Source organism: Pristiophorus japonicus, chromosome 2, assembly GCF_044704955.1.
Source record: "Pristiophorus japonicus isolate sPriJap1 chromosome 2, sPriJap1.hap1, whole genome shotgun sequence".
Taxonomy (NCBI): Eukaryota; Metazoa; Chordata; class Chondrichthyes; family Pristiophoridae; genus Pristiophorus; species Pristiophorus japonicus.
The window spans coordinates 88,319,170-88,345,246 of NC_091978.1; the positions used below are offsets into that span (position 1 = coordinate 88,319,170).

The 26,077-nt window shown below is 44.6% G+C and overlaps 1 protein-coding gene across 4 annotated transcripts in view; it reads left to right on the top strand.

Annotated features, from left to right (window-relative positions):
* Positions 1-5,115: 5,115 nt before the first annotated feature.
* LOC139239603 (tropomyosin alpha-4 chain-like) overlaps positions 5,116-26,077 on the top strand; it is a 157,038-nt gene continuing 136,076 nt past the window's right edge. Inside the window, exons 1-2 of one of the 4 annotated variants that reach the window (XM_070868397.1) lie at positions 5,116-5,388; positions 7,144-7,269. In XM_070868397.1, the coding sequence (XP_070724498.1) occupies positions 5,275-5,388; positions 7,144-7,269 (240 nt within the window). In that variant the 5' untranslated portion in view covers positions 5,116-5,274. The remainder of the gene's footprint in view (positions 5,389-7,143; positions 7,270-26,077) is intronic. The other 3 variants (XM_070868396.1, XM_070868393.1, XM_070868392.1) reach the window with 3 other exon arrangements.

Consider the following 26,077-nt stretch of genomic DNA (forward strand, 5'->3'; position numbering starts at 1 on the left):
CTGGACTTCCCCAACATTGGGAACATTCTTCCTGCATCTAACCTGTCTAAACCCATCAGAATTTTAAACGTTTCTATGAGGTCCCCTCTCATTCTTCTGAACTCCAGTGAATAAAGCCCAGTTGATCCAGTCTTTCTTGATAGGTCAGTCCCACCATCCCGGGAATCAGTCTGGTGAATCTTCGCTGCACTCCCTCAATAGCAAGAATGTCCTTCCTCAAGTTAGGAGACCAAAACTGTACACAATACTCCAGGTGTGGCCCCACCAAGGCCCTGTACAACTGTAGTAACACCTCCCTGCCCCTGTACTCAAATCCCCTCGCTATGAAGGCCAACATGCCATTTGCTTTCTTAACCGCCTGCTGTACCTGCATGCCAACCTTCAATGACTGATGTACCATGACACCCAGGTCTCGTTGCACCTTCCCTTTTCCTAATCTGTCACCATTCAGATAATAGTCTGTCTCTCTGTTTTTACCACCAAAGTGGATAACCTCACATTTATCCACATTATACTTCATCTGCCATTCATTTGCCCACTCACCTAACCTATCCAAGTCACTCTGCAGCCTCATAGCATCCTCCTCGCAGCTCACATTGCCATCCAACTTAGTGTCATCCGCAAATTTGGAGATACTACATTTAATCCCCTCGTCTAAATCATTAATGTACAATGTAAACAGCTGGGTCCCCAGCACAGAACCTTGCGGTACCCCACTAGTCACTGCCTGCCATTCTGAAAAGTACCCATTTACTCCTACTCTTTGCTTCCTGTCTGACAACCAGTTCTCAATCCACGTCAGCACACTACCCCCAATCCCATGTGCTTTAACTTTGCACATTAATCTCTTGTGTGGGACCTTGTCGAAAGCCTTCTGAAAGTCCAAATATACCACATCAACTGGTTATCCTTTGTCCACTTTACTGGAAACATCCTCAAAAAATTCCATAAGATTTGTCAAACATGATTTCCCTTTCACAAATCCATGCTGACTTGGACCTATCATGTCACCATTATCCAAATGCGCTGCTATGACACCCTTAATAATTGATTCCATCATTTTACCCACTACTGAGGTCAGGCTGACCGGTCTATAATTCCCTGTTTTCTCTCTCCCTCCTTTTTTAAAAAGTGGGGTTACATTGGCTACCCTCCACTCAATAGGAACTGATCCAGAGTCAATGGAATGTTGGAAAATGACTGTCAATGCATCCGCTATTTCCAAGGCCACCTCCTTAAGTACTCTGGGATGCAGTCCATCAGGCCCTGGGGATTTATCGGCCTTCAATCCCATCAATTTCCCCAACACAATTTCCCGACGAATAAAGATTTCCCTCAGTTCCTCCTCCTTACGAGACCCTCTGACCCCTTTTATATCCGGAAGGTTGTTTGTGTCCTCCTTAGTGAATACCGAACCAAAGTACTTGTTCAATTGGTCTGCCATTTCTTTGTTCCCCGTTATGACTTCTCCTGATTCTGACTGCAGGGGACATACGTTTGTCTTTACTGACCTTTTTCTCTTTACATACCTATAGAAACTTTTGCAATCCGCCTTAATGTTCCCTGCAAGCTTCTTCTCGTACTCCATTTTCCCTGCCCTAATCAAACCCTTAGTCTTCCTCTGCTGAGTTCTAAATTTCTCCCAGTCCCCGGGTTCGCTGCTATTTCTGGCCAATTTGTATGCCACTTCCTTGGCTTTAATACTATCCCTGATTTCTCTAGATAGCCACGGTTGAGCCACCTTTTCTTTTTTATTTTTACGCCAGACAGGAATGTACAATTGTTGTAATTCATCCATGCGGTCTCTAAATGTCTGCCATTGCCCATCCACAGTCAACCCCTTAAGTATCATTCGCCAATCTATCCTAGCCAATTCACGCCTCATACCTTCAAAGTTACCCTTCTTTAAGTTCTGGACCATGGTCTCTGAATTAACTGTTTCATTCTCCATCCTAATGCAGAATTCCACCATATTATGGTCACTCTTCCCCAAGGGGCCTCGCACGATGAGATTGCTAATTAATCCTCTCTCATTACACAACACCCAGTCTAAGATGGCCTCCCCCCTAGTTGGTTCCTCGACATATTGGTCTAGAAAACCATCCCTTATGCACTCCAGGAAATCCTCCTCCACCGTATTGCTTCCAGTTTGGCTAGCCCAATCTATATGCATATTAAAGTCACCCATTATAACTGCTGCACCTTTATTGCATGCACCCCTAATTTCCTGTTTGATGCCCTCCCCAACATCACTACTACTGTTTGGAGGTCTGTACACAACTCCCACTAACGTTTTTTGCCCTTTGGTGTTCTGCAGCTCTACCCATATAGATTCCACATCATCCAAGCTAATGTCTTTCCTAACTATTGCATGAAATAAATATAGTGAGAGAGGCAGTATTAAGGGATTTAGCAGTTTTGAAAGTAGATAAGTCCCCAGGCCCGGATGAAATGCATCCCAGGCTGTTGAGCGAAGTAAAAGAGGAAATAGCAGAGGCCTTGACCATCATTTTCCAGTCCTCTTTGGATCTAGGCATAGTGCCGGAGGATTGGAGGACTGCTAATGTAGTACCCTTGTTTAAGAAGGGAAAAAGGGATAGGCTGAGTAATTACAGGTCTGTCAGCCTAACCTCAGTGGTGGGAAAATTATTGGAAAAAATCCTGAAAGACAGGATAAATCTGCATTTGGAAAGGCAAGGATTAATTAGGGACAGTCAACACGGATTTGTTAAGGGAACATCGTGTTTGACTAACCTGACTGAATTTTTTGAGGAGGTAACCAAGAGGGTCGATAAGGGTACTGCATACAATGTAGTATATATGGACTTTAGCAAGGCTTTTGATAAAGTTCCGCATGGTAGACTGGTCATTAAGGTTAAAGCCCATGGGATCCAGGGCAAAGTGACAAGTTGGATCCAAAATTGGCTTGGAGGTAGGAAGCAAAAGGTAATGATTGATGGATGTTTTTGTGACTGGAAGGACTCAGTATTGGGTCCCTTGCTTTTTGTGGTGTATATCAACAATTTAGATTTGAATATAGACAGTATGATTAAGAAGTTTGCAAACTATACTAAAATTGGCTGTGCAGTTGATAATGAAGAGGAAACGCATGGGCTACAGGAGGGTATCAATCTACTGGTCAGGTGGGCAGAGCAGTGGCAAATGGAATTTAATTCGGAGAAGTGTAAGGTATTGCACTTTGGGAGGGCCAATAAGGAAAGGGTATATGCATTAAGCGGTAGTGTAGATGAACAAAGGGACCTTGGAGTGCTTGTCCACAGATCCCTGAAAGTAGCAGGCCAGGTGGATAAGGTGGTTAAGGAGGCATATGGAATTCTTGCCTTTATTGGCCGAGGCATAGAATACAAGAGCAGGAAGGTTATGCTTAAATTGTATAATACCCTGGTTAGGCCACAGCTGGAGTACTGCGTGCAGTTCTGGTCACCGTATTATAGGAAGGACGTGATTGCACTAGAGAGTGCAGAGGAGATTTACTAGGTTGCTGCCTGGAATGGAGAATCTTAGTTATGAGGACAGATTGGATAGGCTGGGTTTGTGCTCATTGGAACAGAGGAGGTTGAGAAGAGCCCTCATCGAGGTGTACAAAATATTGAGGGGCTAGACATAGTAGATAGTAAGGGTTTTTTCCATTGGTGGAGGGGTCTATTACAAGGGGGCTTCATTTTAAGGTGGTTGGTGGAAGGTTTAGAGGGGATTTGAGGGGGGGCTTCTTTACGCAGAGAGTTGTGGCGATCTGGAACTCGCTGCCTGGAAGAGTGGTGGATGCAGAAACCCTCACCACTTTTAAGGGATGGTTGGATGGGCACTTAAAGTGCTGTAACCTGCAGGGTTATGGACCTAGAGCTGGTAATTGGGATTAGAATAGAGGACCTTTTGTTGGATGGCGCAGGTATAATGGTAAGTACTGTAGGGAATCGAATATGGCCAGTGTGATCTCCTGGACTAGTTTCAATCGCCTGGATTGGTCGGAGAGGAATTTTCCCAGATTTTTTCTCCCTAAATTGGCCTGGGTTTTTATCTGGTTTTTGCCTCTCCCAGGAGCTCACCTGGTTGGGGTGGAGTGTAAATGTATTCAGTATAAGGGGTGTCGCAGTTGTGTGAGGCGGACTGGTTGGGCTGGGTGCTCTTTGCCTTTCCATCATTGTTCATAGGTTTATATGTAACCTTTAGGGCTGCAGACCAAGGGCCGTGCGGCTCTTTGTTGGCCGGCGTGGACATGATGGGCCGAAATGGCCTCCTTCTGCGCTGTAAATTTCTATGTTTCTGTGTTTCTATGTGATAATAAACAGATAATCTGTTTTTTTGTGATGTTGATAAATATTGACCAGAACACCAGGGATCGCTCCCCTGCGCTTCTTCAAAATAGTGCCATGGGATCTTTTGCATCCACCTGAGAGAGCAGGTTTAATGTCTCATCTGAAAGACGGCACATCAGACAGTTCAGCACTCCATCAGTACTGTACTGTTCTGAAAGAGGGCACATCAGACAGTTCAGCACTCCCTCAGTACTGCACTGGAGTGTCAGTCTAGATTTTTGTGCTCAGGTCTCTGGAGTGGAACATGAACCCACGACTTTCTGACTCAGAGGCGAGTGTGCTACCCACTGAGCCACAGCTGACATTCAAAGTGTTAAATAAAGAGAGATGAAATAACAATGTGTGCATTATTAAATCGACAAGGACAATTCATTAACGGAAGGATGAAACTGGTCATTAATAGGGGTCAGCAGAACTAAGTGTAGACTGATGGTGATGAGGGCTAGGGGGACATTAACGATCAGAGCCAGCCCACGGTCTGGGCTCCAGAGCTGAAAGGGAGAATTCTCCCAGCCTGTCTGCACTGGGAGGTTTAACTGTAGGCATGGATTTGTATAAAGAGCAAAACAGGCGCATTCCTTTCTCTCCCTGGCTTGAGTTTAACTGACTCAGAATCCCAAAGACGGGCAGGATCGTAGCCGAGAAGAGGCCACATCCCATTTCAGCGATGTGTCAGCACCGCCCCCTCACATTCACCACCATCCTTTCAGCCCTCTCCAAAAAAAGTCATTCGATTTCTGTGTTTTTCCCCCGGAAATCCAGCCTCTTTCCCCCCCACACACTAAAGGCAGCTCCTTATTTCTCCGGCGGAGCCCCGGCTGGAAGTCTTCAGTCCAGCTTCGCTCTGGCAGCACGTCTCAGTCGCTCCCTTATTCAACTCCGCCCAAAGGTGCTTTTGTTTTCAAATTACAGGTCAACAGAAAAGTAACAAAAGACCATGGATGCCCTCAAGAAGAAGATGCAAATGTTGAAACTGGACAAAGAAAATGCCATGGACAAAGCCGACCAGGCAGAAGTGGATAGGAAGGCGGCCGAGGACAGGTGTAAGCAGGTGGGGAACGATTTAAAGAGATTTAGAGAGACACAATTGTGCCAGTGAATACCCTCAGAACTGCTTTCAGATCTGAGGAGTGTTTTGTTAAGTGATTAATGTGAGGCGTTTGATTTGCTAAATTGTATTTGGCTTTTATATCAATGTTTGCAGATGCCTCACTTTAAGTCTAAAATATTAATAGTGGAGAATGAACATTGCGATAGGTTGAAGTTATTGGTAGGCAGGGCCAGTCAAATACATTTTGTTTCCGTGTGCGTCACCTCACACTGTCCTGATGTAAAATTGTTTAATAATAAAATGCTGTCTTCAGTATTAGCCAGTGGCTCAGTGGGTTGCATTCTTGCCTCTGAGTCGAGAAGGTTGTGGGTTCATGTCCCACTCCAGAGACTTGAGCATATAAATCTAGGCTGATACTCCATTGCAGTTCTGAGGGTGTGCTACACTGTCAGAGGTGCTGTCTTTCAGATGAGATGTTAAACTGAGGTTCCATCTGCTCTCTCAGGTGGATGTAAAAGATTTTGAAGAAAAGCAGGGGAGTTATCCCTGGTGTCTGGGCCAATATGTATCCATGGATTATCTGGTCATTATCACATTGCTGTTTGTGGCAGTTTGCTGTGTGCAAATTGGCTGCTGCATGTCCTACATTATTACAGTGACTATTCAAAAATTACTTAATTGGCTGTAAAGTGCTGTGGGATGTCCGGTGGTCATGAAAGGTGCTATATAAATGCAAGTCTTTCTTTCAGTTCTGAGTCATCCCAGTTATCTGTGCTCCTTTGTACCACATGAATTATTTTGACATGGTTACTTTAGGAGGGCTTTTTTCACCCCTAAATGAAAGTCTAGGTTTAGGTGAGAAGACGTGCCAAGAGAAACTATTAAAGGGGACCTGTTGGCAGAATTTCTCAGGGTCTCCGGCAAGTTGAAGAATAAAGCATCTGTTGGAGCTGTGAACTTCCCGGATAATGAGTGGCATGTCATGCTAACTAACAATGTCACGGTTTAGTAAACATATAAATGTGACTATGACTATTGACAAGTTATACTGGTGCTTTCCACATTGGGCTGGTTTTAGCTGATTCTCTCTTCCCCTGCCCCCATCTTTCTGCCAGATGTGTTGAGCATTTCACAGCCCTGTTTGGCAGTTCTTGATAAGAGCTTGGTTTATGACCAGTAATTAATTTTAAGGGGAGATAATCCTTTAGTCCTAGATCTGAGAACTGACATATTTTCTTCCCAATGTTTCCCTTTTTCTCTTCTCTCCTGAATGCAATGACTCTTGGCAGGGTACAGTTCCATGAGCAGCTTTCTGATGCATCACCCAAGTGACTAACCTTCATGTGTGAACCTAGGCAAAGTGGCAGCAGGTTATCCTACTACAGGGGCATTACAACCAAGCTCGATCCTGTCCTCAACCCACCATCCATACACATGTACCTTCCAACAGGAGCCAAGGATTAGAGAGCAGGAGAGAACTGGGGATGATATTCCTTTTCCTAGCTCAGGAGCACTGAGACCGTGTTTGACAGCTGTAGGATCGAGCTCGGTTGTACTTAGAAGTACCTGATGCTTGAATTAAAAAGGACAATAGTAGGAAAATGTCAAATCTATTTAGAAAATGTTATTTTAAGTAGTTAACTTTAAAATAGTAGTAAAATAGGCACAGAAAGATTAGGGTTTGTACCCAATCATTTTCTGCTGAATTGTCATATATCCTTGTGTCTATTAATATGATCTTTGTTGATTCTTTAGCTGGAAGATGAGGTAATGAGTTTGCAGAAAAAGCAAAAAGTGACCGAAGATGAGCTTGACAAATACTCCGAATCCTTGCGAGAAGCACAAGGAAAGCTGGAACTAGCAGAGAAGAAAGCAACTGACGTGAGTCACTTTGATAATACTATACCTTTAAATTAACCCCTCCACCACAGAATCAATTAACAGTTATTACCCAATTATACTACAACACTGTCTCCAAAGGCACAGAACGTTACCTTGTAAGGTTGTATCACTCTCAGTCTCTGAAGGAACAGTTTTTGTAGCAATGAAATATGGCAGCCACCATCAGCTGCTGAGACTGCCATTTTGTTCTTGGTCACTGGGGCCACCATTTTGTTCAGGTGGGCTGAATTCATGCTTTTTGAGAAACCTTCACTGTTTTCTGTTGTACTCTAAGTCCGCTCACTAGTATATAGAGGTCAAATTCAGAACACAGGTAACCACATTATATTGCAAAACTACTTCTATTGGAAACTGCACCTAGACCATTGAGAATTTTAATTAATTTCCATTATCTTCTTCCTGCTGTGCCATATAAATTATTAATAGAAAGAAGTAAAAACAGTTGACTATTATTAGTGACTGAATTGTGAAGCTGCAAATTCCTTACATTGTAATGTCAATACTATTGGGTACCTACTACCTGCCATATGTTTAACTGGGGATGACCACTAGAGGGCGTTGCCAGCTAAGCCAAGACTGACCAGTTTAGCAGTCTCCTGACGCTTCCTACTGTTTGAACCATGGATATAATAGAAATACAGTTGGACAAGAGAGTGGAACATAGTTGCTGGCCTTCTAACACACTATTCCATGCAATAGCAGGAAACAGATTTTGTGGCTGTGATTGACCCTACAGTGAGTATTCTGATCAGCAGAATATGCTGAGCAAAGGCTTTTCCACAGGGAGCAACAACAAATCACAAGATCAGAAATCTCAGGCTGCTCTCACACACCTAATAGCAAGTGTCTGTGAAACAACAAACACAGATGCTGATTAGAGTCACCTGGCCACTTTCTCAGTTAGTGAATTGTGGAGGAAAGCATAAAGGAAAAGAGAAACATACCTCCTCCTGTGTCCCCCTGTAAAAAACTCTCTCCCAACTCTCTTACAACTGCACTTATGAACTCCCAACTGTCCAGCCTTTGGCCCCTCCATTCACCATGACATTTCTGCAGCTACCGATCTGCTCAATCACATCCTCACTACCACCTTTGATGTCATAGTCCCTGTTAAAACAATTACTCTCTCTCACCCTGGCCATTCATAGAAACATAGAAACATAGAAAATAGGTACAGGAGTAGGCCATTCAGTCCTTCGAGCCTGCACCGCCATTCAATATGATCATGGCTGATCATTCACCCTAATACCCTACCCTTGCCTTCTCTCCATACTTCCTGATCCCTTTAGCCGTAAGGGCCACATCTAACTCCCTTTTGAATATGTCCAGCGAACTGGACTCAACAACTTTCTGCGGAAGAGAATTCCGCAGGTTCACAACTCTCTGGGTGAAAAAGTTTCTTCTCATCTCGGTCCTATATGGCTTACCCCTTATCTGTAGACTGTGACCCCTGGTGCTGGACTTCCCCAACATCGGGAACATTTTTCCTGCATCTAACCTGTCCAGTCCCATCAGAATTTGATATGTTTCTATGAGATCCCATCTCATTCTTCTAAATTCCAGTGAGTATAAGTCTAGTCGATCCAGTCTTTCCTCATATGTCAGTCCTGCCATCCTGGGAATCAGTCTGGTGAACCCCCTGGTACAGCCCTGATCTTTGCTCCCTTAAGTCCAAGAGATGCAGACTTGAATGGATTTGGTGAACAACTGGTTTAGCCATTCACCGCCAGATCTGGCTGGACCACATAAAGTACTATCGAATCCAGCTCTCATCAGCCAAAATCGCTCATGGAATATAACTATAAACCCTGGCTTCTATTCTCCACTGCAAACCTCCTTTTTAAACCCCTCGCCCAAGTCTCCACCCTCACCTCCGACACTAAGTGTGAGAAGCTCATGGCCATCTTTTTGTCTCTAAGATTGAGACCATCTGTTCGGCCACTTCTGCCTCTTCCTTTCCTTCCCCTAGCCCACCGGGCCAAACTTCCTCTAAGGATTCCCCCTGCCCTAGCTCTGACCTCACATTTTTCTCCAGGTTCTCTCTGATCTCCCCTCATGAATTTTTCGAGCTCACCCTGTCCATGAGACCCACTTCCTGCTCCCTTGACCGTATTCCCACCAAACTGCTGACCATCCAACTTCCTTTTCAGGTTCCCATGTTAGTTGACATTGTTAACGTGTCTCTCCCCTCAGGTCCTGTCCCCCTCGCCCTCAAGTCTGCCATCATCACCCTACTCAAAAAAACAACCCATGACCCCTCCATCCTTGCAAACTACCACCCCATCTCTAACCTACCTTTTGTCTCCAAAGTCCTTGAACGTGTTGTCACCTCTCAAATCCGTGCCCATCTTTCCCGCAATTCCATGTTTGAATCCCGCCAATCCAGATTCTGCACCTGCCACAGTACCGAAACAGCTCGCATCAAAGTCACAAATGACATCCTTTGTAACTGTGACAAAGGCAAAATACCCCTCCTCGCCTGCTTGACTTGTCTGCAGCTGTTGATACGGTTGACCACTCTATCCTTCTTCGACGCCTCTCCACCGTCATCCAGCTGGGTGGGACTGCACTCGCCTGGTTCCAATCTTACTTATCTAACCGTAGCCAGAGAATAACCTGCAATGGCTTCTCTTCCCACCAATGCATTGTTACCTCTGGTGTCCCCCAAGGATCCATCCTTGGTCCCCTCCTATTTCTCATTTACGTGTTGCCTCTTGGCATCCAAAAATACAATTTCCACATGTATGCTTATGACACCCAGCTCTACCTCACTACCACTTCTCTCGACCCCTCCACAGTCCCTAAATTGTCAGACTGCTTGTCCGACATCCAGTTCTGGATGAGCAGAAATATTTACCAATTGAATATTGGGAAGACCGAAGCCATTGTTTTCGGTCCCCGCTACAATCTCCGTTCCCCAGCCACTGACTCCATCCCTCTCCCCAACTTCTGTCTGAGGCTGAACCAGGCTGTTTGTAACCTTAGTGTCACACTTGACCCTGAAATGAGCTTTCAACCACATATCCGCAGCATAACTAAGACCGCCTATTTCACCTCCATAACATCGCCCGTCTCTGCCTTTGCCTCAGCTCATCTGCTGCTGAAACCCTTATTCATGCCTTTGTTACCTCTAGACATGACTATTCCAATGCACTCCTGGCTGGCCTCCCATATTCTACCCTACGTAAACTAGATGTGATCAAAACTCAGTTGCCCGTGTCCTAACTCGCACCAAGTCCCGTTCACACATCATCCCTGTGCTCGCTGACCTACATTGGCTTCCGGTTAAGCAATGCCTCAATTTCAACATTCTCATCCTTATTTTCAAATCCCTCCCTGGCCTCACCCCTCCCTATCTCTGTAATCTCCTCCAGCCCCACAACCCCCCGCCCCCGCCACCACCGAGGTATCTGCACTCCTCTAATTCTGCCCTCTTCAGCATTCCTGATTATAATCGCTCAACCATTGATGGCCGTGCCTTCTGTTGCCGAGGATCCAAGCTCTGGAATTCCCTGCCTAAACCTTTCCGCCTCTCTACCTCTCTTTCCTTCTTCAAGGCGTTCCTAAAAAATGACCTCTTTGATCAAGCTTTTGGTCAACTGTGCTAAGTTCTCCTTATGCGGCTCAGTGTCAAATTGTTTTATCTCATAATACCCCTGTGAAGCGCCTTGGGACGTTTCACTACATTAAAGACGCTATATAAATACAAGTTGTTATTGCTGTTGAAAGCTTACAGAATTAAAGTTCAATTGAGAGAGAACTGTGTAGCACAGCATAGAAGAAAGGATGTTATAGAAGAGTCCTTCAAATATCATGCAAAAACAATCTATTAATAATTTCAGAAAACACATCTGTCAACCATACACGCAGGCCCTGGACTTTCATCCTCCCTATCAATTAGCAACCTTGTTGTGCGAGGCCCCTTGGGGAAGAGTGGTCATAATATGGTAGAATTCTTTATGAAGATGGAGAGTGACACAGTTAATTCAGAGACTAGGGTCCTGAACTTAAGGAAAGGTAACTTCGATGGTATGAGGCGTGAATTGGCTGGAATAGACTGGCGAGTGATACTTCAAGGGTTGACGGTGGATAGGCAATGGCAAACATTTAAAGATCACAGGGATGAACTTCAACAATTGTACATCCCTGTCTGGAGTAAAAATGGGAAGGTGGTTCAACCGTGGCTAACAAGGGAAATTAAGGATAGTGTTAAATCCAAGGAAGAGGCATATAAATTGGCCAGAAAAAGCAGCAAACCTGAGGACTGGGAGAAATTTAGAATTTAGCAGAGGAGGACAAAGAGTTTAAAAAGGAGGGGGAAAATAGAGTATGAGAGGAAGCTTGCTGGGAACATAAAAACTGATTGCAAAAGCTTCTATAGATATGTGAAGAGAAAAAGATTTGTGAAGACAAACGTAGATCCCTTGCAGTCAGATTCAGGTGAAATTATAATGGGGAACAAAGAAATACTTTGGTTCTGTCTTCACTAAGGAAGACACAAATAACCTAAGGGACCGAGGGTCTAGTGAGAAGGAGGAATGGAAGGATATCCTTATTAGGCGGGAAATTGTGTTAGGGAAATTGATGGGATTAAAGCCCAATAAATCTCCAGGGCCTGATAGTCTGCATCCCAGAATACTTAAGGAAGTGGCCCTAGAAATAGTGGATGCATTGATGATCATTTTCCAACAATCTATCGACACTGGATCAGTTCCTCTGGACTGGACGGTAGCTAATGTAACACCACATTTTAAAAAAGGAGGGAGAGAGAAAACGGATAATTATAGACCGGTTCACCTGACATCAGTGGTGGGGAAAATGTTGGAATCAATTATTAAAGATGAAATAGCAGAGCATTTAGAAAGCAGTGACAGGATCGGTCCAAGTCAGCATGGATTTATGAAAGGGAAATCATGCTTGACAAATCTTCTGGAATTTTTTGAGGATGTAACTAGTAGAATGGTTAAGAGAGAACCAGTGGATGTGGTGTATTTGGACTTTCAAAAGGCTTTTGACAAGGTCCCATACAAGAGATTGGTGTGCAAAATCAAAACACATGGTACTGGGGGTAATGTACTGATGTGGATAGAGGACTGGTTGGCAGACAGGAAGCAGAGAATCGGGATAAACGGGTCCTTTTCAGAATGGCAGGCAGTGACTAGTGGAGTGCCATAGGGCTCAGTGCTGGGACCCCAGCTCTTTAGAATATACATTAATGATTTAGATGAAGGAATTGAATGTAATATCTCCAAGTTTGCAGATGACACTAAACTAGGTGGCAGTGTGAGCTGTGAGGAGGATGCTAAGAGGCTGCAGGGCGACTTGGACAGGATAGGCGAGTGGGCAAATGCATGGCAGATGCAGTATAATGTGGATAAATGTGAGGTTATCCACTTTGGGGTCAAAAACACAAAGGCAGAATATTATCTGAATGGTGGCAGATTAGGAAAAGGGGAGGTGCAACGAGACCTGGGTGTCATCGTACATCAGTCATTGAAAGTTGCCATGCAGGTACAGCAGGCGGTGAAGAAGGCAAATGGTATGTTGGCCTTCATAGCTAGGGGATTTGAGTATAGGAGCAGGGAGGTCTTACTGCAGTTGTACAGGGCTTTGGTGAGACCTCACCTGGAATATTGTGTTCAGTTTTCGTCTCTTGATCTGAGGAAGGATGTTCTTGCTATTGAGGGAGTGCAGTGAAGGTTCACCAGACTGATTCCCGGGATGGCAGGACTGACATATGAAGAAAGACTGGATCAGCTAGGCTTATACTCACTGGAATTTAGAAGGATGAGAGGGGATCTCATAGAAACATATAAGATTCTGACGTGATTGGACAGGTTGGATGCAGGAAAAATGTTCCCGATGTTGGGGAAGTCCAGAACCAAGGGACACAGTCTAACGATAAAGGGTAGGCCATTTAGGACTGAGATGAGGAGAAACTTCTTCACTCAGAGAGTTGCTAACCTGTGGAATTCCCTGCCACAGAGAGTTGTTGATGCCAGTTCATTGGATATATTCAAGAGGGAGTTAAATAAGACCCTTATGGCTAAAGGGATCATGGGGTATGGAGAGAAAGCAGGAAAGGGGTACTGATGTGAATAATTAGCCATGATCTTATTGAATGGTGGTGCAGCCTCGAAGGGACGAATGGACTACTCCTGCACCTATTTTCTATGTTTCTATGTTTCTGTGTTTCTAGTCAGGGACACGTCCAGTGTACCTGACTACTATGTGTGCAGGAAGTGTATCCAAATGCAGCTCCTGACAGACTGCATTGCGGCACTAGAGCTGCACATGGATTCACTCTGGAGCATCCGTGATGCTCAGGATGTCGTGAATAGCATGTTTAGTGAGTTGGTCACACCGCAGGTAAAGGTTACTCAGGCAGATAGGGAATGGGTGACCATCAGGCAGAGCAGTGGAAGGAAGGTAGTGCAGGGGTTCCCTGCAGTCATCTCCCTCCAAAACAGATACACCATTTTGGGTACTATTGGGGGAGATGACTCATTAGGAGAAGGCAGCAGCAGCCAAGTTCATGGCACCAGGGTGGCTCCGCTGCACAGGAGGGCAGTAAAAAGAGGGAGAGCTATAGTGGTAGGGGATTCTATTGTAAGGGGAATAGATAGGCATTTCTGCGGCCGCAATCAAGACTCCAGGATGGTATGTTGCCTCCCTGGTGCAAGGGTCAAGGATGTCTCGGAGCAGCTACAGGACATTTTGGAGAGTGAACAGCCAGTTGTTGTGGTACATATAGGTACCAACGAGATAGGTAAAAAATGGGATGAGGTCCTACAAGCTGAATTTAGGGAGCTAGGAGTTAAATTAAAAAGTTGGACCTCAAAGGTAGTAATCTCAGGATTGCTACCAGTGCCACGTGCTAGTCAGCATAGAAATAGCAGGATAGTTAAGATGAATACGTGGTTTGAGGAATGGTGCAGGAGGAAGGGATTCAAATTCCTGGGACATTGGAACCGGTTCTGGGGAGGTAGGACAAGTACAAACCGGATGGTCTGCACCTGGGCAGGACCGGAACCAATGTCCTAGGGGGAGTGTTTGCTAGTGCTGTGGGGAGGGTTTAAACTAATTTGGCAAGGGGATGGGAATCTATGTCGGTAGACAGAGGGAAGTAAAATGGGGGCAGAAGCAAAAGGTAGAAAAGAGATAAGGAAAGGTGGAGGACAGATAAATCAAAGGCAAAAATCAAAGAGGGCCACATTACAACATAATTCTAAAAGGACAAAGTGTGTTAAAAAAATCAAGCCTGAAGCCTCTGTGTTTCAATGCGAGGAACATTCATAATAAGGTGGATGCATTAACTGCTCAGATAGCTGTTAACGGATATGATATAATTGGGATTATGGAGACATGGCTCTCGGGTGACCAAGGCAGGGAACTCAACATCCAGGGGTATTCAATATTCAGGAAGGATAGACAGAAAGGAAAAGGAGGTGGGATAGCGTTGTTGGTTAAAGAGGCAATTAACGCAATAGTAAGAAGGACATTAGCTTGGATGATGTTGAATCTGTATGGGTAGAGCTGCGGAACACTAAAGGGCAGAAAATGCTAGAGGGAGTTGTGTATAGACCATCAAACAGTGGTAGTGAGGTTGGGGATGGCATCAAACAGGAAATTAGGGATGCGTGCAATAAAGATACAGCAGTTATCATGGGTGACTTTAATCTACATATAGATTGGGCTAACCAAACTGGTAGCAACACGGTGGAGGAGGATTTCCTGAAGTGTTTCAAGGATGGTTTACTAGACCAATATGTCGAGGAACCAACTAGAGAGCAGGCCATCTTAGACTGGGTCTTGTGTAATGAGAGAGGATTCATTTGCAATCTTGTTGTCCGAGGCCCCTCGGGGAAGAGTGACCATAATATGGTAGAATTCTTCATTAAGGTGGAGAGCGACACAGTTAATTCAGAGACTAAGATCCTGAACTTAAAGAAAGGTAACTTCGATGGTATGAGATGTGAATTGGCTAGGATAGACTGGCGAATGATACTTGAAGTAGAATGGGGGCAGAAGCAAAAGATAGAAAGAAGAAAAGTAAAAGTGGAGGGCAGAGAAACCCAAGGCAAAAAGCAAGAAGGGCCACATTACAGCAAAATACTAAAGGGGCAAAAGGTGTTAAAAAGACAAGCCTGAAGGCTCTGTGCCTCAATGCGAGGAGTATTCGGAATAAGGTGGACGAATTAACTGCGCAGATAGCAGTTAACGGATATGATGTAATTGGCATCACGGAGACATGCCTCTTGGGTGACCAAGGCTGGGAACTCAACATCCAGGGGTATTCAACATTTAGGAAGGATAGACAGAAAGGAAAAGGAGGTGGAGTGGCGTTGCTGATTAAAGAGGAAATTAATGCAATAGTAAGGAAGGACATTCGCTTGGATGATGTGGAATCTGTATGGGTGAAGCTACGGAATACCAAAGGGCAGAAAACGCTAATGGGAGTTGTGTACAGACTACAAAACAGTAGTAGTGAGGTTGGGGACAGCATCAAACAAGAAATTAGGGATGCGTGCAATAAAGGTACAGCAGTTATCATGGGCGACTTTAATCTACATATATAGATTGGGCTAACCAAACTGGTAGCAATGCAGTGGAGGAAGATTTCCTGGAGTGTATTAGGGATGGTTTTCTGGACCAATATGTCGAGGAACCAACTAGAGAGCCGGCCATCCTAGACTGGGTGATGTGTAATGAGAAAGGACTAATTAACAATCTTGTTGTGCGAGGCCCCTTGGGGAAGAGTGACCATAATATGGTAGAATTCTTTATTAAGAAGGAGAGTGAAACAGTTAATTCAGAGACTAGGGTCCTGAACTTAAGGAAAGGAACTTCGATGGTATGAGACATGAATTGGCTAGAATAGACTGGCAAGTGATACTTAAAGGGTTGACGGTGGATAGGCAATGGCAAACATTTAAAGATCACAAGGATGAACTTCAACAATTGTACATCCCTGTCTGGAGTAAAAATAAAACGGGGAAGGTGGCTCAATCGTGGCTAACAAGGGAAATTAAGGATAGTGTTAAATCCATGGAAGAGTCATGTAAATTGGTCAGAAAAAGCAGCAAACCTAAGGACTGGGAGAATTTTGTAATACAGCAGAGGAGGACAACGGGTTTAATTAGGAGGGGAAAAATAGTACGTTGGCCTTCATCGCTAGGGGATTTGAGTATAGGAGCAGGGAGGTCTTACTGCAGTTGTACAAGACTTTTGTGAGACCTCACCTGGAATATTGTGTTCAGTTTTGGTCTCCTAATCTGAAGAAGGACGTTCTTGCTATTGAGGGAGTGCAGCGAAGGTTCACCAGATTGATTCCCGGGATGGCAGGACTGACATATGAGGAGAGACTGGATCAACTGGGCCTGTATTCACTGGAGTTTAGAAGGATGAAAGGGGATCTCATAGAAACATATCAAATTCTGACGGGACTGGACAGGTTAGATGCAGGAAGAATGTTCCCAATGTTGGGGAAGTCCAGAACCAGGGGACAGAGTCTAAGGATAAGGGGTAAGCCATTTAGGACTGGAATGAGGAGAAACTTCTTCACTCAGAGAGTTGTTAACCAGTGGAATTCCCTAACGCAGAGAGTTGTTGATGCCAGTTCATTGGATATATTCAAGAAGAAGTTAGATATGGCTCTTACGGCTAAAGGGATCAAGGGGTATGGAGAGAAAGCAGGAAAGGGGTACTGAGGGAATGATCAGCCATGATCTAATTGAATGGTGGTGCAGGCTCAAAGGGCCGAATGGCCTACTCCTGCACCTATTTTCTATGTTTTTATGTTGCTATGAAAGGTTCACGGTAGATAGGCAATGGCAGATATTAAAAGATCACAAGGATGAACTTCAACAATTGTACATCCCTGTCAGACGTAAAAATGAAACAGGGAAGGTGGCTCAACCGTGGCTAACAAGGGAAATTAGGGATAGTATTAAATCCAAGGAATAGGCATATAAATTGGCCAGAATAAGCAGCAAACCTGAGAACTGGGAGAAATTTTAAATTCAGCAGAGGAGGATAAAGGGTTTAATTAGGAGGGGGAAAATAGAGTATGAGAGTAAGCTTGCAGGGAACATAAAAGCTTCTATAGATATGTGAAGAGAAAACGATTCGTGAAGACAAATGTAGGTCCCTTGCAGTCAGAATCAGGTGAATTTATAATGGGGAACAAAGAAATGGCAGACCAATTGAGAAAAGACTTTGGTTCTGTCTTTACTAAGGAAGACACAAATAACCTTCCGCACTAGGAGATTGAAGGTCTAGCGAGAAGTAGGGACTGAAGGAAAACCTTATTAGTCAGGAAATTGTGTTAAGGAAATTGATGGGATTGAAGGCCAATAAATTCCCAGGGCCTGGTAGTCTGCATCCCAGAGTACTTAAGGAAGTGGCCCTAGAAATAGTGGATGCATTGGTGGTCATTTTCCAACATTCTATAGACTCTGGATCAGTTCCTATGGATTGGAGGGTAGCTAATGTAACCCCACTTTTTAAAAAAAGGAGGGAGAGAGAAAACAGGGAATTATAGATCGGTGAGCTTGATATCGGTAGTGGGGAAAATGTTGGAATCAATTATTAAAGACGTAATAGCAGCGCATTTGGAAAGCAGTGACAGGATCAGTCCAAGTCAGCATAGATTTATGAAAGCGAAATCATGCTTGACAAATCTTCTAGAATCTTTTGAGGATATAACTAGTAGAGTGGACAAGGGAGAACCAGTGGATGTGGTGTATTTGGACTTTCAAAAGGCTTTTGACAAGGTCCCACACAAGAGATTAGTGTGCAAAATTAAAGCACATGGTATTGAGGGTAATCTATTGACGTGGATAGAGAACTGGTTGACAGACAGGAAGCAAAGAATAGGAATAAACGGGTCCTTTTCAGAATGGCAGGCAGTGACTAGTGGAGTGCCGCACGGCTCAGTGCTGGGACCCCAGCTATTTACAATATACATTAATGATTTAGATGAAGGAATTGAATGTAATATCTCCAAGTTTGCAGATGTCACTAAGCTGGGTGGCAGTGTGAGCTGTGAGGAGGATGCTAAGAGGCTGCAGGGTGACTTGGACAGGTTAGGTTTGTGGGCAAATGCATGGCAGATGCAGTATAATGTGGATAATGTGAAGTTATCTACTTTGGTGGCAAAAACAGGGAGGCAGAATATTATCTGAATGGTGACGGATTAGACAAAGGGGAAGTGCAACGAGACCTGGGTGTCTTGGTACATCAGTCATTGAAAGTTGGCATGCAGGTACAGCAGGCGGTGAAGAAGGCAAATGGCATGTTGATCTTCATAACGAGACGACTTGAATATTGGAGCAGGGAGGTCTTGCTGCAGTTGTACAAGGCCTTGGTAGGCCACACCTTGAATATTGTGACAGTTTTGGTCTCCTAATCTTGCTATTGAGGGAGTGCAGCGAAGGTTCACCAGACTGATTCCCGGGATGGCAGGACTGACATATGAAGAAAGACTGGATCGACTAGACTTATATTCACTGGAATTTAGAAGAATGAGAGGGGATCTCATAGAAACATATAAAATTCTGACGGGATTGGATAGGTTAGTTGCAGGAAGAATGTTCCCGATGTTGGGGAATTCCAGAACCAGGGGTCACAGTCTAAGGATAAGGGGTAAGCCATTTAGGACTGAGATGAGGAGAAACTTCTTCACTCAGAGAGTTGTGAACCTGTGGAATTCTCTTTCACAGAAAGTTGTTGAAACCAGTTCGATAAATATAGTCAAGAGGGAGTTAGATGTGGCCCTTATGGCTTAAGGGATCAAGGGCTATGGAGAGAATGCAGGAATGGGCACTGAAGTTGCATGATCAGCCATGATCATATTGAATGGAGGTTCGGCTCAAAGGGCCGAATGGCCTACTCCGGCACCTATTCTCTATGTTTCTATGTTTCTATATACATACACTAATTTGAATAGTGCCCTTTCACCTCTGTGACACAGGTTCCTTCCGGTGTGGACAGATGGACAAAGGTTTGTCACCTTTAGCCTCGTCAGTCCATTTAGTAAGGGACAACAAACAAAATACTGAATTTGACACTACTGTAATTCATTAATCTTTCTGTGACACGTCACTGTGATGTACAGTGCAGTGAGTCCACAGATAAAGGCTGAAGCGCAATTACAGTTCCAGTAATTGTAACATTTCCCAAGTTCAATCGACAACTATTGATATAAATTCAATAATCTTTCTGTGACACGTCACTGTGATGTGCAATGCAGTGAATACACAGATAAAGGCTGAAACACAATTACAGTTCCAGTAATTGTAACATTTCCCAAGTTCAATTGACAACTATTGATATAAATTTAATTGTTGAAATAAAAGTGTGAATTTCAGAAAGACTATGTTTAAACAATGTTATTAATTGTCAGAAAAATAATAATGTTTTTCTTTGGCCTACTGTTCAAAAGTAACCAATCAATTCTCATTGAAAATGGAAATTCTTAAAGGCTTGCTGATTGTCAGAGTTGGTATAGAAATTCCCTTGTGTCACATTAAACCGCACAAGCCATAAAGTTATAGCTGCGACCCCTGGGTTGTGCTATGTCAGCTGGAGTAGCAACTGGGAAACTGCAGATGGTCTCAGCAACCTGGACTAGAAAGAGGGAAATCATCCATGTTTTCAGCTCCTGATCACTTTCCAGAGACTCCTGCTGGTATGTGTGTGTTTTGATGTCGGGTGAGGATAAGATTGGGCTCAGCTTAATCCCCTCACTGTTGGATCACGTGTCACCTGATTCAATTCCTTCAGGAGAGAAGGGTGAAAACTGGCGAAGAGAAAGGAGAATAAAAATTCCGTAAAATTTTAAATAGTAAAAGTGTCGTTTCTGATCACGATTATTCAGCGTAAAGGGGAAATCAGGTGTAAGTAATGCATCAGATTGATTAGCTTATTTGCACCTCTGTAACATGGCCCGACTCTGCCCCTGCCTCAGCTCTTCTGCTGCTGAAACCCTTGTCCATGCCTTTGTTACCACCAGACTTGACTATTCCAACGCACTCCTGGATGGCCTCCCACATTCTATCCTACGTAAACTTCGGCTGCCTGTGTACTAACTCGCACCAAGTCTCGTTCAACCATCACCCCTGTGCTCGCTGACCTACATTGGCAACGTTAAGCAACGCCTCAATTTCAAAATTTTCATTCCTGTTTTCAAAACCCTCCATGGCCTCGTCCCTCCCTATCTCTGTAATCTCCTCCAGTCCCACAACTCCCTGAGATATCTGCGTTCCTCTAATTCTGCCCTCTTGAGCATCCCTGATTATAATCGCTCAACCATTAATGGCCGTGCCTTCTGTTGCCTAGGCCCTAAGCTCTGGATTTCCTCCTTAGACGTCTCTGCCTCTCTACCTCCTTTAAGATGCTCTTTAAGGCCTACTTCTTTGGCCAAGCTTTTGGTCATCTGTCCTAATTCCTCCTTATGTTTTGTCTCATAATATTCCTGTGAAGCGCCTTGGGACATTTTACCATGTTAAAGGTGCTATATAAATACAAGTTGTTGTTGCTGTGTTATACAAGCTGCACTGCTAAGGTTCAATCTTAGGTTGCAGTGAATGTGATCTCCTGCTGTCAGCTATGATAACTAGAGATGACCATCATCATAGGCAGTCCCTCGAAGCGAGGATGACTTGCTTCCACGCCAAAAAGGGATGAGTTCACAAGTGTTTCAATGAAGGACGTAATATTCCAGATCCCAAACTACATCTTGAAGGGCGGAAGATGCCTGTGCGTGGATTTTTTTAACGTGTGCTGGTCGTTGCACAACGGCCACGACACGGGCTTGACAGAGCTAGGTCTTGGTCCAGTGGCAAGAATTAACCAAGACGACTGGAGACCAACTCTGCTGCATGGACCTAGTGCATACACATATCGCAGTGTGGGCTGGCCCGTGCTGCCCCAGGGCCCTCGCTTCTTCTGAGCCCCAAACTCACGCCTCTCCTGGGCCCCGGTCACTTCCCTCTACAAATTCTTCCCAATCCTTCGCCCCATCTGCTATGCCTACCTACACTACAATCAGCGACCTGGCTTCGCAACCGTCGCCCTCCTGCAGCAGCATGCGCTGCTCCCTGAAATGGCATGCCGTTGCACGCTGCTCCCTGTAATGGCCCCGGCCGGCTGATAGTCTTGCAGGCCGGGACCACGCCGATTTCCAGACCGGTCCGCCGCACGCTGCTCCCTGTAATGGCCCCGGCCAGCTGATGGTCTTGCAGGCCGGGACCGTGCTGATTTCCAGGCCGGACCGCCGCACGCTGCTCCCTCCAATGGCCCCGGCCTGCTGATGGTATTGCAGGCCGGGACCGCGCTGATTTCTGGGCCGGACCGCCGCACGCTGCTCCCTGTAATGAAGGGGGTATGTCACACCCGGCTGTTGTTCAGTAACTCCCTTCAGTACCGGATTGAACACAGGGAGAACTAGGAAGCAATGTCAACATGTTGTCATTGACGATACAGGATAATATACAAAACTCATTGTAGGGTACTAAATATAAAGAAGTTCTAGTTGTTAAAGGAGGTGTAACTGAGCTGATATGGATTAGAAAGTTTTGGGTTTGATTCCCTACCTGTGCTGAGTTAGCTGAGCTCAGGCAGGGAAGTTGATTTCAATGCCCATGGGCCACAGAGGGGACAGTCATTGAGGGTTACAGTGACACATGTGTCAATATTGGGTGAAGTCAGTAATACAAAAGCAAAATACTGCAGTTGCTGGAAATCTGAAATAGAAACAGAAAATGCTGGAAATCCTCAGCAGGTCAGGCAGCATCCGTGGAGAGAGAAACAGAGTTAACATTTCAGGTTGATGACCTTTCGTCAGAACTGGAAAAAGTTACAGATGTCACAGATTTTAAGCAAGTATAGAGACAGGGAAAAGGGGAGGAGAGGAAAGAACAAAAGGGAAGGTCTGTGATAGGGTGAAAGGCAGGAGAGATTAAATCACAAAAAGAAGGAAGATAAAGGAGGATGGTAACGTGACAATTAAAGAAACAAAAGATGGGTCTAGATGAGGTGTAAATGGCAACAGCAAGATCATTATTGAAAAAATGGGAGTAGAGGTTATGATCCGAAATTATTAAACTCGATGTTGAGTCCAGAAGGCTGTAAAGTGTCTAATTGAAAGATGAAGTGCCGTTCCTCGAGCTTGCGTTGTGCTTCATTGGAACAGTGTAAGAGGCCGAGGACGGAGCGATCAGAATGGGAGTGGAGCAGAAAATTAAAGTGACAGGCGACCGGAAGCGCCGGGTCACGCTTGCAGATTGAACGGAGGTGCTCCGCAAAGCGGTCACCCAATCTGCGTTTCGTCTCCCCAATGTAGAGGAGACCACATCGTGAGCAGCAAATACATTATACTAAATTGAAAGAAGTACAAGTAAATCACTGTTTCACCTGGAAGGAGTATTTCAGGCCCTGGATGCTGGGAAGGGAGGAGGTAAAAGGGCAGGTGTTGCATCTCCTGCGTTTACATGGGAAGGTGCCGTGGGAAACGGAGTGGTTGTTGAGGGTGATTGAGGAGTGGACCCTTTGCAATTCTGAAAGAGGAAGGGATGGGAAAATGTGTTTGCTGGTTGCATCACACTAAAGATGGTGGAAAGGGTGGAGGATGATCTGTTGAATGTGGAGGATGGTGAGGACAAGGGGAACCCTTGTTTCTGGGAGGGAGGGGAATGGATGAGAGCAGAAGTGCAGGAAATAGGACCGCGAGCTTCTGATCACCTATCCTTTCAATTCTCTGCCCCATTCCCACTCTGACCTCCCTGACCTCGCCCTCCTATACTGTTCCAATGAAGCTTAATGGAAACTCGAGGAACAGCACCTCATCTTTCAATAGGTACTTTACAGCCTTCATTGAGTTCAACAATTTATACTTTACAGCTCAACATTTAGTTCAGAAATTTCAGACCATAACCACAGCCTCCGTTTTTCCAACGATTTGCTGTCGCCATTTACACCTCCTCGAGACCCATCTTTTGTTTCTTTACTTGTCCCATTACAACCCCCTTTTCCTTCTAGCATCATCCCTTTTGTCGTTTAATCTCTCGTGTCTTCCACCCTATCACAGACCTTCCCTTTTGTTCTTTCTTTCCTCCCTCCCTTTCCCTGTCTCTGCACTTGCTAACCTGTCACATCTCTAACTTTTGCCAGTTCTGATGGAAGACCTGAAACATTAACTCTGTTTCTCTCTCCACAGATGCTGCCTGACCTGCTGAATATTTCCGTTATTTTTGGTTTTTATTTTGGGTGAAGACAGGATTGATTTAGATATGGTGCCCCATGGTCAAATAGCTTGCCACCACTCTAAGCTCACACATGAAATCTGGCCATTTGGGTGAGGTACCAGATAACTGCCAACAGAGCTGTGCTGGGAGGCAGTTAAGGGAGATGGGAGAAAAAAAGCAGGAAAGAAATGGGGGGGAAATGGTGCAATTATTGCTGGCTGTTGGGCTGGGCATACTAAGCATAATAATTTTATTTTAATGAAGATAAATATGAATGTTTTTTCAATGACAAGCTTCAATTTTTTTTGAAAACACACGTGCTTATTGGTGAAGCTATTTGTGTATGTATGATCCTTTGCCAGTAAAAAGAAAGACTTGCATTTATATAGTGCCTTTCATGACAACCTGACATCTTTACAGCCAATGAAGTACTTTTGGAATGTAGTCACTATTGTAATGTGGGAAACACGACAGTCAATTTGCGCACAAGCAAGCTCCCACAAACAGCAATGAGATAATGACCAGATAATCTGTTTTTTTGTTATGTTGATTGAGGGATAAATATTGTCCAGGACACCGGGGATAACTCCCCTGCTCTTCTTCGAAATAGTGCCACAGGATCTGTTATGTCCACTTGAGAGAGCAGCCGGGGCCTCGGTTTAACATCTCATCTTGGTTTAACAGCACCTCCACGGTGCAGCACTCTCTCAGCACTGCACTAAGTGTCAGACTAGATTTTTTGTGCTCAAGCCTTTGGAGTGGGACTTGAACCACAATCTTCTGACTCGAGGATGCTACCCACTGAGCCACTCCACAGCAGCACCTTAAAGCAAATTTCGGCCATGTCCCAATTTAAATTCTGCGGCAAGTCAGCTCAGGATTTGAGGGAGGATCTGACTATAGTATATGTTTCAAAAACAATGTACAAGTACAGCATTAAATGATCCAGAAATATTGTGCATTACAAACTTTTTAAAGGCAGTTTACCATGCTTAGCTTCTAGGCACTTCGATACTTCGTAAGCCTTGTGCTATTGCCGCTATGCTTCCAAACTCAAGCAATTCCAAACTGGAGACAGCTCAAAAGTTTATTCCAAATCCTGAAGGTGCATGGCAGATGCAGTATAATGTGGATAAATGTGAGGTTATCCACTTTGGTGGCAAAAATATGAAGACAGAATATTATCTGAATGATGGCAGATTAGGAAAAGGGGAGGTGCAACGAGACTTGGGTGTCATGGTACATCAGTCATTGAAAATTGGCATGCAGGTACAGCAGGCGGTGAAGAAGGCAAATGGTAGGTTGGCCTTCATAGCTAGGCGATTTGAGTATAGGAGCAGGGAGGTCTTAATGCAGTTGTACAGGGCCTTGGTGAGGCCTCACCTGGAATATTGTGTTTAGTTTTGGTCTCCTAATCTGAGGAAGGACGTACTTGCTATTGAGGGAGTGCAGTGAAGGTTCACCAGATGATTCCCGGGATGCGGAACTGACGTATGAGGAGAGACTGGATCGACTGGGCCTGTATTTACTGGAGTTTAGAAGAATGAGGGAGGATCTCATAGAAACATATAAAATTCTGACGCGACTGGACAGGTTAGATGCAGGAAGAATGTTCCTGATGTTGGGGAAGTCCAGAACCAGAGATCACAGCCTAAGGATAAGGGGTAAGCCATTTAGGACTGAGATGAGGAGAAACTTCTTCACTCAGTGAGTTGTTAACCTCTGGAATTCTATACCGCAGAGAGTTGTTGATGCCAGTTCGTTTGATATATTCAAGAGGGAGTTAGATATGGCCCTGATGGCTAAAGGGATCAAGGGGTATGGAGAGAAAACAGGAAAGGGGTACTGAGGTGAATGATCAGCCATGATTTTATTGAATGGTGGTGCAGGCTCAAAGGGCCGAATAGCCTATTCCTGCACCTATTTTCTATGTTTCTATGTTTCTATCAGCTTCTGACATTCGAAAGTGAACAACTGTGAAATGGCAGCTTTTATATGACATTTGTAGCTATCAACTAGCCAAAGTAATGGAGAGTCATGGAGGACCCGACTCCCCTTACCTGCCGTGTTCCTTGAGGGATGGCAAACTCATCAATAGGTTGGTAATATTGTGTGCCTACTTTTAATCCTCTTAAATAGCATTTACCTACCTGTTAAGTGCTTTAATTAACTGACCCGCCACTTGTTGTCAGGTCTGCGATACACAGGCAGAACTGACAGTTGAGAAACTGTCATCTTCAGAGCGGACTTCTGCCCCGCTGTCAATCGGCCATTTTGACAGTGGGTCTGCCTCCAAACCCGCACTCGCAGAGCTGGGAAGAGCATAAACATGGACCAGTTGGCCTGAATGGCCTGTTTCTGTGCTGTAAATTCTATGTAATTCTATCTGTTGCACATAGGGAATCAAAACCAAGTGTAGTCTTCAGTTGAAATAGTTTTAGAGGGGAGGGGATAAATGGTCCAATACATGCAGAAGTAATTCAGTTACCATTTTAACATCCTACATTCTGTCCTTATTTTGTTTTACATTTGTTCTTGTA